The sequence below is a fragment of the Tachypleus tridentatus genome, chromosome 8 (genome assembly GCF_004210375.1).
Source record: "Tachypleus tridentatus isolate NWPU-2018 chromosome 8, ASM421037v1, whole genome shotgun sequence".
Classification (NCBI taxonomy): domain Eukaryota; kingdom Metazoa; phylum Arthropoda; class Merostomata; order Xiphosura; family Limulidae; genus Tachypleus; species Tachypleus tridentatus.
Genome location: NC_134832.1, coordinates 115,371,932 through 115,385,991, shown reverse-complemented (window position 1 = coordinate 115,385,991; position 14,060 = coordinate 115,371,932). Strand labels below are relative to the sequence as shown.

Sequence of the window (14,060 nt, the reverse complement as noted above, 5' to 3'; positions counted from 1 at the left end):
TCACAAAAAATATAAAAAAAACAAAATTTCAAAAGTTTAAGAGTGGAAAAATAAAAAAAAACATCTGTATAATTGAGTACCAAATCAAGAACTGATGTTGAACACTCAGTATATATAATAACAGAAGAAGCCAAGTATTCTATGACAGTGTATAGCATTCCTGCTGATAGACAGTTGTCACATACTTATTTGCATACAACAGTACACCAATATCACATCATCAGCTGTGTGCAAATATGATTTTAGATGGGAGTCTCAAGGCTCATGGTGAGCAAAAAAGTTCACATATAGAGAGCAACAACAAACTGAAACAACTATATGAGAGATGAAATTACATATCATATTGGAATTTTTGTATGTGATATAGCTTATTCACCATGGACTTAATTATGGTATTACAAATAATAAAGATAGAATCTCTCCACACAATTTATGAAACCATATAACCCTAATATGGAATTCCATACAATAAAACCACAGCAGACTGGCATATAATGTTCAACTGCACACTTGGATAAGAGTAAACATAACAATCAAGAGTGTGCTCATTTATCAATTAAACAAAACTTTCAAGAAGCACGTTTTCATGATATGCTATCCTTCCCTTGTTTCCAATCTTATTTTTAAAACCACAATGTAAAGACATTTTTAGCAATCTTTCATTTGTCACCATGTCACTTAATGTATCCACATTATTCTAATGAAATGTCAACTATAATAAAGACTAAATAAAAACAAATACATAGTTTTACAAAATCATATACAATTCAAATATATGGTTTATTTTTAAATCACCTAGTTAGAATTTTTATTAATACTATGCATATACCTGTTTGGCTCTTACTCCAGTTGTGTAACATTAAACAATTTCCTAACAGGCACAATACACACTTACATTACTTAAAAATTGGTGTCTAATGGTATAATTTGTTTTAATATACCCACATGGCAAATAATGATTTTTTACTCTCAGCTACATTCTTTTAAACAAGCGTTAGAATGGCAAGTGACTGAAAAATCTGTACAATTTAAAATACTAAAGGCTAAATGACTTCTCTATTCTTTCTCTTTTTACCACCTTCTACTTAAGTAGGATACAATTATTAACCTACAAATAAGGGGCATTTTCCCTAAACGTTTGTTGATAAGCAGAAGCTACACACTGGAATATTTGTACTGTGTCAATCACAAGTATATAAACCTGACTTTTGGCATTGCATTAATCCCTCAGACCTACTCCTGAGCCACCAAGGAAGTTCCCTAAATGGAAATGACAGTAATTTTACTTTAAACAACAAAAATTACTCCAGGACCTTTTACAGATATTGGCAATCCACCAATAATTAGTGCACTCTTGTGCCAAAGACAAAAGTGACATGGAAAAAATAATTCTTTTTAAGAGCTTTTTTATACTAGGTAAGTTAATAAGACTGGTCTGTATGATATTTTTTTTCTGTGAATCTCTTTTTAGATTTTTAGCAGAGAAAAGAACTATTTGAGAAATTACCAGTCTCAGAGAATTTGAAACTAATGTAAAAATAGACTGTTTTTCACTCACACAAATGCAAGAAACTATAGGTAACATAAAAACTGTCTCATTTATATACACAGTCTACAAAAATCACTGCTTGTCCTGGTTAAATACTAAGGCAGTTAGTTAGGAATCATTATTTAGGACAATATTTAAATGAATAAAATGTATTTTCATCAATGCATTACATAAACAGCTTTTTTGATTACAACAGATGTTTTTTTAAATACCACAACACTCAAACATGTACCACTCTGCAATAAGTAAAAGTTACTTATTTGATACTTAAAATGTTGATTTTTTAATGGAAACACAATATAACAAAAGTAATTCAAAATGCAGACAGAAAATACTTCAGAAATTTTTACTTTTTTGGAAAGTGTCCAAAAGTTAAATTATTTTTAGTAGCAAAAAAAAGTCAAAGTTTATACAATATTTCCAATTTTCTTAATATAAAAGCCAGGGCTGAAACATTTGTATTTCTCATAAGTCAAGATTCTTTAAAGAGCTAAAATAAAGAATAATAAAAATGATTATATTAAAATTGTCTTAATCATTAGACTTGTGTAAAAACTTAACCAAAAAAAGCTTCAAATTCATATTAAGCTATTTCTTTATTACAACAGAACTGAAAATTTCAAAATATAAAATTTATGCATAAAACGATAAACAGGGATACATTTTGCCAACAAATACAAGATTAATTTAATTCAAGGGGGCTATATTCCTTGTTTAGGTATATAAAATAATAACATTCACAAAAACAATGTATTCAGCTTTCTTTTCATATTTTTTTTAGAGTTCCACAAAGCATATAACAGTATTATCTTTAAACAGTTGAAACATGCAAGAAATTTCAATAGTCATATTTTTTCTTCTCTATTGGCAAGTTAAATGTTTTAAAACATTTGTTTCCTTGAATTTAAGAATACATCAGAGTCATTTTAAAAATAAATGAAAAATGTCAGTGGACAATTGGATAAAAATATTGTACATGTTTTTATCAGATATAGGTATCTCTTTTCTAATTAAATTTTCACTCGATAAAATTAAGCATGTCTAGATACAACAAAAAATATGAGTTTTTAAGGTGATTATGTTCTGAAAAGAAAATATATTAATAACTTGCTAAAGTGAAAGTAAATCAGTTGTATGAAACTCATGAATATGAAGGATATGTACAATTTGAACATTTAAAGACATGAGTGACATGTCTGGAAAATCAGTGATTAAAAACAACTGATAATCTTAAGATCTAGTCATATTTTGCAATGTTGCTAAAGCTTTCAGACAATGTTATCATTAAATAATGGTGATACTGCACCTAAATAAATGAATACAACATAACAATAAAGGCTTTCTTCTGAAAAATTACGTGTAAATAAACCTTAAGTTTTTCTCATTATGAGACTAAATGATTTCATGGAATAACAATTAAACTAGTCAAAGACAACAATGCCTTTTGAAGTACTGACTATTATTATGGAATAGTTTAAAAAAAGATGTGAAGGCATTTTGCAATGTATACTTGTACAAATTTCAGCACACAGTGTGCCAAACTTCAAAACAATTCCTCTTCCTACAAAGATGTACCTTGCATAATTTACAACCAAAGTAGCTTTCGTGCGGTCGACCTCGTTTTGTTAGCCGTCCTTCTCTACCACACTGTACACAGCCACCTTTTTGGTGGCAACCTTTCAAGAAAATGTTTAGTGGTTTCCCGAGACAGGTCCAGAGGTCTTGTAGGTTCATTAAAATTCAATTCATCTAAGGTTTTGTAATAATTTTCCAAAAATGGTGGGGATTCTGCTGGAGATGGTGGATCACTAAGCCTGTCTTTTTCCTTATTAGTAAGAGCCAAGGGTTGCAGCATGGAGTAACTGTTGTCAGCATCATTGGAACTAGCTTCTTCCATGTGCCAACTTCCATTCTCTATGATGGTAGGAGTGAAGCTTTTGTGTGTGGCTCCTTTTATTTGCTTTGGCATGAGAGAATCCTGGCAATTTACTTCTAGGTTCACAGATGACTTTGTCTTTGGTAAAGACTTACAAAGTAGAATCGATATTACATTTATGGTAAGTAATAAAAGCACTATTTTATTTTTTTTTTTCATTAAACAGTGTATTTTCAGATAAATAAATATTACAATTTTTAATATAAAACTATTAAACTAATAAAAGATATATTTTTAAAAACTTTTACTCCATGACAAATAACACAGAAAATGTACATATTATAAACATCTTACAATTTTTCTAGAGCATCAATAAAGTCAGGACAAGAACTTTCAAATATGTTCAAAATGTTGTGTGCAAAGGAAAATATGTAGTTGTTTTCTTCTGTGAGCTTGTCTGTACATGATTAAACCCGTTGCAGCACCATAACAACAGTGCTCAGCACCAAGGTAAGAATCATAATGTGTGCCTCTTGTAGGAAAGAGGTTTGAACTCAATTTTAACACAAAATTTCAATAATTAAATATAATACATAGAAGTACTTATCTATACTATATCCTTGAGCTATGTTACTTATTTGTATGAAGAATTAAACCTTGTTTATAACCCTTTTCCCCCTTACTGTCCACTATTTGAAGTCATCATGTTTTAACTACTCCAGACAAATCACTATGTGAAATCTACATACCAAAAAATAAATCAATGTAGCATCTGTTATGATCAAGTGGTCTAAGGGCCCAGTTGGAGAACACTTTCCTACACAATATGCTGGCATTAATTCCTTGTGCAAAATTTCAGCTCTTATTTTACATCTGACAAATCAGATAATCTGAATAGCACTGCAAGAGGATCAGAGTATTACATATGCATGCTAATGAATGTAAATGCTACTGCCAAACATTACCATTAGAGGTAGGCATGCTTCATAAAAGTACCAAATTATATAAGAGTCAGAGGTACATGACACTGTGGTTTACCAGAAAGCTCCCATACTAACAATCAGAGAATTGATCAAAACACTCAGAAAGATAAGAAAGCATGAAGTGATTAAGTTGAAGAAGGAATGTTAAGATCCTCGTAAAAAAAACAAACAAACCTGGGCTCAATGCAGTTTCAAGTGGTAATGCACAAGTTAATAAATAACATAGTTTCAGTGTACAAAGCAATAGAAACAATGAGAAAGAGATGAATGAAAATATGTGCAGTACACAACTTCATTATCCACAAGTGAAAAATAACTGTAAGGGGAGTGGATGGAGATGCACGTGAAGTCATTTACATTCTCACATTGAAAATATTTAGTTATGTAAATTATATGAAATTTTACACAAATTGTCTAAAATGTTTTGTGTCTACATGAATAAATTCATATAATTTCACTTGTACTTTTATAATTTTTATGTTGTAAAATTGCACAAATTTTTTATGTAAAATACTATTATGAAAAACTACATAAAAATACTTCCTTTTAAATTAGGCTAATTTATTTAATTAACAACCAGACAGTTCCACTTTATAAAGTCAATACTTTAACTTGTTTTATAGTCATCAAAATATTTCATCTTCTACTTTGTCAGCTGAAGTAGTTGACTTCCCAACATGTGAATCATGGAAATACAACACTCCTGACACAAATATACCAGCGTAAAATTACGTCACCTTTGTAAGTTGTCATAAAGTAATATTTTGTTAACAGTACTTTCAGCTGAGATTTTTTACATTTTATTTTTAATAAATATGAAGATCTTTTCTTTGCGAGTTGGATGGTACTACAGGTGTTAGTTCAACCAATAAATTCATAGTGAAATAAACAGAAGACAGAGAAGTTAAATATTAACATCTATTTAGGAGAAAATTATAAACTTAAGAGCCAGTAAAAAAAACAATAAATAAATCTTAATGTTTAGTGACCCAGACATAAATGAAAGATCCAACATTTTATGATAAGCATTACATAATGCTAAAATGCCAGTTTTACAATGTTTTTAACTAAAAACTGTTGAGAATATATTAATTATATCTTTAAATTAACTGTTGACAGAATGGCATGAAAATACATCAATTCTGGAATGGGATAAACCAAGTAGAGGTGAAAGAGATTCAAAGTCAGATCTGTGCAAATTAAAGTCTAAAAGAGATGACAATGAAATTTGAAATGAGGGTTCACCACTTACATTAGTCTCTTTCAATAAAAGTGACTGCATTTCCTGGTAACTTAATTTTTTTTGTGACCTTGTAAATACATCTTTTATGTGTACAGTGTGTTTACTGAGTAAGACTGCAATGTGTAACACAACATTCTATGTCATATTAAGTAACAATACCAGTATTATGACTTATACAGTATTATACCAGTAAATTCAGTTTTATGTTATGTTGATACATAGCTCAAAGTGTTAACCAGTGTTACTTGACATTAAGTGTATTACAATATTAAGTTTAAGAACTGTAGAATGACAATTAATTCCAAAGTCAAATTATGAAAAACAATACTTACAAGAGACTGTTCAGTCCTGACAACTTCTGTAAAAATATCTAAAAGTGGTCGAGATGCAAGAAGACCAGCTACTGAAGGATCATTGAACTTTACTCCAAAAACTGTTTCCAAACAGTGCATGGCTACTATAAGATCATAAAAAATTAAATATTTTTAATATAAAACTTTATCTATATGCATTTTATGTATACATAGTATATATTAATACTTTAAAACTTAAAATTTAGACACTTTTACATATAAACTGATTCTTCACTTCATGTTATAGCTTTTCAAAGTTTGTGGGCTAGAAATTAATGGTGTTATTTTACTCATTATGTACTGATTTATACACAAAGTAAGCCATTTTAACAAAGTTAACTTAACAGGAAGTAAAAATCACCTACAACTACAACTTGTAATGCTGAAAGTTTTTTATTAACTCAAGAATTTTCAATAGAATTAATTACACAGGTGATGAGTAACTCCTTGGGTGTCTGAATTCCCCAGTCTCACAATTATGTTCTCCTGTCCATAATACAAGTTACGACACTGAAAATAATTTAAAAATCTGCAATATTTAAATTACAGAATGTTTTTATTTTAAACAAAAAATCCTTGACTGTTAAAAACAATAGAAAACTACTAGCCCCAACCTACCTAGGATAATATAATTTCATATACAAAAGAAATGTCTAGAATTTTCATTCTATAAAATTCTTGACAAATGGAAAAAAAAGGGAATATTTAAATATTTGATGCCTGCTGCAATAAATATCATTTTTAGTTATCTGCAATCCTTCATTCAAAAAAACATTTTCCAACTAGTCAGCTGTCCATCACTGTACTAGTTTAAAGGAGCTTCACACGTCGATTTCAGTTTTGTATCAGAAGCAGATAAGACAACCTTGGTTTAATTTGGGTAGGGAAGCACATTATGCTAGAAAACTTGTACATGGAGAATACATCACACAGACCTACTGTACCTAGCATAGACTCACCTATACAAAATGTCAGTAAATGCCTAACTAAAAAGTTTACTTCTTTATTAGGGGCTAACCCTTTCTTTCTTAAAAATTTGAAAGACTTTGAACAGAACCAAAAATATTTGCCTAGAAAAATAAGACATTTTAGTATCCTTTGACATAAAATCTCTCTTCACTTCAATAACTGTAGAACTAAACTAACTTTGCAGTAGTCTGGGTTTTATATTTCCCAAGTTCCATAAAAATGAACCCTAATTTTTTTTACAAACCAAACTAGAACACACTAACCTTGATTACAATCATATACACCACCTTACTAACTTACCTGAATAATGAGTCAACAACACTCACATGATAACTTCTATAAACAAAACAGTGGTTTAACAATGGAATTCCATCAATCCCACAACTTAGTGACCTATCCATGTCTGTGTTTGAAGAAAAACTTTTTGGACATTCTTTCACATAAAAACCTCTAATTTGGCCATGTGATGACATGGAAGAGACAGTATACTCAACTTTAATGAACTTCTAAACAGTAGAAGACACCAAATATTACAGCTTTTACATATGAAAAAGAATCTAAAAACAGCCTACTATTTTTAGATGTTAAAGTTATAAGAAAAAGCAACAATATGATCACCAACATACGCAGGAAAAACATTGCTGTATCCACATTAAAGATCTAATCACCATCTACCACAGGAAATTTTGACATACTACATTCACTTAAATTCTACACTCCTAAATTGGAGTTCTACAATGAACTTATATGCTTAAAAAATATTGCAGTATCTAGGGGCTTCAATCCTGATTATCATAGATAGGTAGAGCTTTTATCAAACTTAAAAACTGTAAACAATTATACACTAATTTCACCTTATCCATCCTCAGTAACATAAGAAGTTTGTCTCATTTCCTTTTGTTCCTGAAACGGATGCTGAAATAACCCATTTATTTAATAACTTAAAACTGGAAGTAAGAATTGCATATAACCCATCATGTGATATAAGTGCTTTTTAACACACCTTAAGACAAGCTCTAAAGGATGAAAAAAGTATAATATTCCTTTACTGAAAATGTATTTCTGACAGGTACTTACCCCTAGTCACAAGATTAGCTATTATTGTTCAGTGCTATCCTCTATATGCAAACTTTTCTTTACATATGCCACAAGCATTCCACTCCCCTCTAATGGAATTGAAAGATTCCAACATGTCAGATTATCACGCATCACCTCTTGACCAACTAGGAGAATGACATGCTCACATGAAGCATTTCAAAGTGATAGTTTGGCAAAAGATTTCAGTACCAGAAGTGGGGGAAAATGGTGGAAAGTGTGATATGAGGTAAGTAACTATCATAAATACAGTTTCAGTATACGAAAATTATAACTTCTGATATGGTACTTACCTCTTCTCACAAGATTAGCTACAAGTACAAGATAACAACAGAAGTACTCCCCCTCCAAAAGTATCCAAAGGAAATGAGATATTCAGATCAGAAGAGGGGAACCACACCACTTCCGAGCCAGGCATATTCTTCACCTAACTTTGGAATGTGAAAAATATAACCACACTGCCATGCCAGACCGAGAGTATTCTAGTATAATAAGCAACATCATTGCCCAAGAAAGTGCAAAGGGTGACCAGAAAACCTTATCTTGAAAAACAGACCATACCAAGTCATTCAATCCAGGCATAACAGGGATGGGCAGCAATCCCTTTCTGCTTTACTCAGGCAGTCCCTGGGGAGCACAGTTTGGGATGGCATGCTTATGAAGCAAAATATCATGAAGTTGTGAAGCCACAAGCAAACTTATGGAACACCCCATTTCAATGGTAAGCATGTAAAGCCATGGAAGATAAAGCACAAGACAACATGGCTGGAAAGTGTGGATTTAAAGTTAAAGAATACCTAGCACTATTTGCCACAGAGTGGAATCCATGAGATAAAGAATTAGAGAAAGGACCCTGAAAACAAAGTACAAAAACACCAAAGGCTGAAGAACAGCTATAGGTGGTAGGCAAAGCCCTGATGAAAAGGAAACTGCAATATGATAAAAAAACAATGGGAGATGAATGTACTGGGTGTGATCCACATGCTGGATTACAGAATATCCTCCACTAAACAACAAAAATAAGAAGCAAGGGAAAAATTGAGATATCATATCTGATGGTAGGAAGAAGGTAGGGAGGAATAGGTCAATCAAACCAAAATACAGACCCAACTGGTGAGGGTAAAAAGTAAGAGAACCTGAATGGAGGAGGACTGCCAAAGGATTAAGAGTCAAGAACATATAACCTGGAAGAAAACAATACAAGGAATATAACAACAGAGTTCTGACCAGGCACTGAAGCCTATCTGGATCTGGTCAAGGGCAAAGATGGGAAATAGGAAAAATGGAGGAAGAACTTTCCACATCTATCTTAGCCTTTGATAGAAAGGAACAATCTGGATGAAGGAGAAGATAGGTAGATTGATAGAAGGTACGTGAAACATCAATGGTAAGGAAAGCCAACCCTCGACATATGCTAAGAGATGAAGGAAACATGTTTTAAGGGAAAAGTGAAACATGGCACACAAACAAGGAAAGTTGTGCAAACAAAGGAAATGGACCACATTAACATTTTAATCCACATGGGTAGGTTGCCTGCAAGAGCAACATAATTAGAAGGAACACATGAGCATGGTAAGGACAGAGGAAGTAAAAACTCTGGTATCAGAAAAAATGAAAGTTATTGTGATAAGCCACCCAAAATCCCAAAAGCAAGGAGACCAAAGACCAATGGTCAAGATCCAAGCGAGAAAGTCTGTCACAGTAGGCCAGTCAGTGAAAAATCCCCTAGTCATGGACCATGCTGAAGGCATTAACTGCCAGACCCTGGGAATGAAATACAGGCAACAACAACAACAAAAAAAAAAGGTACCTTGTTGTTGAGGCTTGTAGTAAAGGCATCCATGTGGGGAGAATGCTATCAATGTCAAAGATCTCTGAAAATGAGCAGATCTAATGCTCACTCTGAGGAATACATCTGGTCAGCACACAAAAGACACTATGCAACCAGATTGAAAGCACCCAATACATGAAATGCAACAAGGTGAATGTGATGTACGTGGGCCAAAAGAAAAGATCCAATGTCTAAAAACAGATATCTGGACTGGATGCCCCATTAGTGGATGATACGTGTTACTACTGTAGAATTGTCCGAATGTACTATCACCAGACAATTTTGGGCAAAAATAAGAAAGTGACGCAATGCCCAACATGTGGCTAGAAGTTCAATGACACTGATATAAAAAGTGCTTCCATCCACAGACTAATGGCCTGAAGCCTCCTGATGATTTATCAATGCCCCCTAACTCTGAAAGGAAGAGTCTATCAAAAGATATAAAACTGAATGTAGAGGAGGAAATGGCATGCCTGCCAACATGTGAGCTTTGTCCAACCACCAAAGCAGATAATCTCACAGGAAAAAAGGAAGGGAAATGGGAATGGAAAGAGGATCCCAAGTAAGTAATCAGCAAGAACTTAAACATCAGATGTGGGAGAAGAAACCAAAATGTGTTATAAATATTGTTCATGCAATAAAGAAGGGAAAAGTGCATAAAAATTGGGGAAAGAGATACAATGTCACGAACCTAAAGGCACAAAAGCCATAAAGTTTGCATTACACCTGCCAAACTCATCAGGTTAAAAATGGAAAGGAAAGGCAAAATCTGGGAGATAGAAAAAAGATGATCAATGCCCTCATTAGCCTGCACAAGGTCAGCCTGTTCTGGAGGAGCCTTGGTGATAGAAGAAACAGGCTGAATGGGAGCAAATTACTTTGAAAAACAACCACTTTGCAAGGAGATAAAGTCAAACATGAAGAGCACATCCAAACCCAAGCACTGCCAACCAAGAAGTGATAGGTCAGTACAATAGTGCCGAGGAAGTTACACATGCCACATGCCTTCTATTCCTAAAGGAAGGAATAGAAGGCATGTGGCATGTGTACAGAAAGATTTTGCATATACAGGACAGCACTGAATGATCATAACTAATCTTGTAGGCAGAGAAAGTACTATACCAGAAGCAAGGCATATAGAAATGTGAATGTGATAAGAAATACATTGTATAATCTCTTGAAATTAGATGAAAAGAATACCAAACCTATATGGGTAATGAATATGTCTTAATATGTCATCAATTTGAAATTGTTCACACGTTTATTTTGGAAAGATGTCCCTCTTACACCAACCAAAACATAAAATAGAATGAAATATTCTTGAAAGCATTGAAATTATGAAAATAAAAGTTTTATCTTTAAACCAAACCAATGGCCCTAGTAGTATTAACAAATTGTGGTAAAATTTATTCACATAGCACCCTCTTCCTCTGACCTTCCTTTAAGTAATAACTCTGTCACAATATTTGGTCATTACATGATAATATCCCATTGTTACATCCTGTTATCCATAGTCTCTAGATACATTTTGTTCTGTGTATAAACCTCTTTGTTTGGATTCGTATCATATCTCTTGAAATACATAGTATGTAACATGTTTTTTTCATTATTCTCACAAATCATTGTGTCTTAAGAAACAAACTTTGGATTAAGCCTCCTAATATTAATAACTCTCCTTTCATGTATATACATAACATTATTTCACTAGTAACATGAGTCAAGGTTGACAACTCTATTAAAAACATTATTTCCCTTTGTTTTCATATGGTCAAGTTTGTGTATAGACAAGTTTCAAAACACTATGTCTAGAAGATTCCTTAATGCAGCTGTATGAACAGTTTGACTTTTGAAATACCTGAATAAAACTTAACAACCCACCTCTATATTTATCCAATTCAATTTACTGTTTGTCAATATATATACACACACAGTGCTTCAGAGAAGGGTCAACCAGTGTAATTTCAAACCAAAAGTCAGCCATTTATTGTCTTTAAAAAATATTGAGAAGTTGTTTCATTGCTGTGGAAAAACAAATATGGTTCCCATTACTTTCACAGTAGCAGAGTAATTAATGGGTACATTTGAGTACTTTCTATGGCGCTATATAAGACCTATGCAGTTCACATTGTGGAGCTGCAAAAACAGGCACTTTTCTTAACTGTCAAAAGTTTCTACTGGTGCTCTTGTGAATGAACCAGTTTTGTGTAAAAATATAAAATAAAAAGTTGTAATGTCATTACTTGTGTTTATTAAGACTACATTTAATTTGCTAAATTAACCCTGCACCTAATTTTACCTTTTGAAATAATAAAATAATTCATAATTAAATTACTTTTTATCTCAAAATGTTACTGCCGCTCATGGTAAACAATTACAGAAAAAATTATCTGGAGTATTACATATATATATATATTTCTACATATAGATGTACAGGCAAGCACGTCTTCAGTAAAGTACAAATTAAACCCTTGCAATTCTCCATCTGATTAATTTTCAATTTTTCTTTTCTTGATGAAAGGAATGTACTTTTCTATCATCATTGTTGTTAGTGAAAAAAAAACTAATAAAAAAAAAATATATATATATATATAAAATATTAAATATTCATGAATCAATATCGCCTATTGTACATGTATCAATCACTGTATGCTTCCACAAGTATATCAGTGTCAATGTCCTGCAACAAATTAGCAAACAAGCACTAACAGTCTTAGTGTGTAGGAATCTATTGCCATGTTCTAAATAGTACAATGCCTCAAATGGCATCAAATACAATTTTGAGGTGCAGTCAATCAGATTCATCACTGTACATTTTTGCCATAATCAACTTCACATACAGCACCACTTAGACAAACATGCATTTACAAAATATTATAATTAAACTATTTCAGCATTCTTTTTTATGTTACTAACTGAATAAATGCCATTTGTAGTTATGGTCCTTTTTCTTTTTTTTTTTTTGTAGACATTATTGACAGTTACTCATCTGAAAAAACATGATTACTGCACAAATAATTACAAAAGTGTCACTGTTCACAGTGTATACATGTGTAAAAATACACAAATGAATTTCTACTTTCTTATTCTGCTCATGCCTCATGACTACAGACCCCTTCCCACCCATAATACTTGCAATCTTGTCTCATGGAAAAGAAACAAACATTTCTACCTGGATATTGTAATTTACCTGCATGAACATGATTATTAATCATACTGTAGTTTTTATTATATGCCCCTTTTCTGATGCAGTTTCTCTTCACATTGTGCTATTTGATGCTACTGAACTCAATGATTTGGCTATTTGACCCATGCTTCAAGCTCTGAAACACACTGGTAGACTTTGAAACTGAATCTAACCCTTAAACCTTTAAAGATAAACAAAAATATTTGTCTTACTATGTCACACAGTTTCATCTCATTAATAAATAGTTGTCTTGAGAAATAGGGTTCTATACACCATAAACAAAATAGTAGTTCAATGAATATAAAAAGTCTGACCTGTCATAAATAACACATAATGAATGACTCACATGGTTACCTTCGAGACATTCTTTGGCATCAGCAGCAAAAAGACTACTTTGAAGCTGGTCTTGTAAAAACTGAAGAATGGATACAACAAGCCTCTTTAGCTGAGACATATCCTGGAGACAAAGTAAAACATTTATGAGATTACACTGGTCATGTGTGTTGATATACAAATTATTGGTGTACATTCAAGTACTCATCATTAATGTGAATCTTTTTCTGTTCTGGTAATCTACCGTAAACTACCATAATATAGCCTTATGTACTTCATCAACCTTTAAACAGCAACCATTATCAGTCGATGCTGCTATCTACAATATTCCAGCTGTTTAAGGGTTAATGTAAATGTTATTAAATACAGAACACTTAATATACACTATTGTACACATTACTAGTCTACAAAGATTGAGTCCATTGTGTGAAAACAATATTGGAACCTTACCACACCACTACAGTTTGTCACCATATTCACTTGTGCTCTATCTGATGACTATGCATTTTCTAGTGTGGTTTCCATTAAAAAAGGTACAACTTTAAGGTTGTTACCTTTAAAGCATTCCACTCTTCTCTGAAGACTTGTCAAAATCCATCTACTGTATAAAAGCAATGGTTTACTTGAGCTTGTCTTAACATTCC

General features: G+C 32.3%; 1 protein-coding gene across 5 annotated transcripts in view; it reads right to left on the bottom strand.

The window, feature by feature from the left end:
- The window catches only part of LOC143223258 (uncharacterized), a 33,767-nt gene that overhangs the window by 13,440 nt on the left and 6,267 nt on the right, over positions 1-14,060 (bottom strand). For 2 of the 5 annotated variants that reach the window (XM_076450973.1, XM_076450974.1), the window contains exons 3-6: positions 13,430-13,540; positions 6,433-6,514; positions 5,984-6,108; positions 2,398-3,575 (exon numbers count right to left, since the gene is read on the bottom strand). In XM_076450973.1, coding sequence (XP_076307088.1) covers positions 3,189-3,575; positions 5,984-6,108; positions 6,433-6,514; positions 13,430-13,537 — 702 coding nt within the window. In that variant the 5' untranslated portion in view covers positions 13,538-13,540 and the 3' untranslated portion in view covers positions 2,398-3,188. Of the gene's footprint in view, positions 1-2,397; positions 3,576-5,983; positions 6,109-6,432; positions 6,515-13,429; positions 13,541-14,060 lie in introns of those variants that run through there. The other 3 variants (XM_076450978.1, XM_076450976.1, XM_076450977.1) reach the window with 3 other exon arrangements.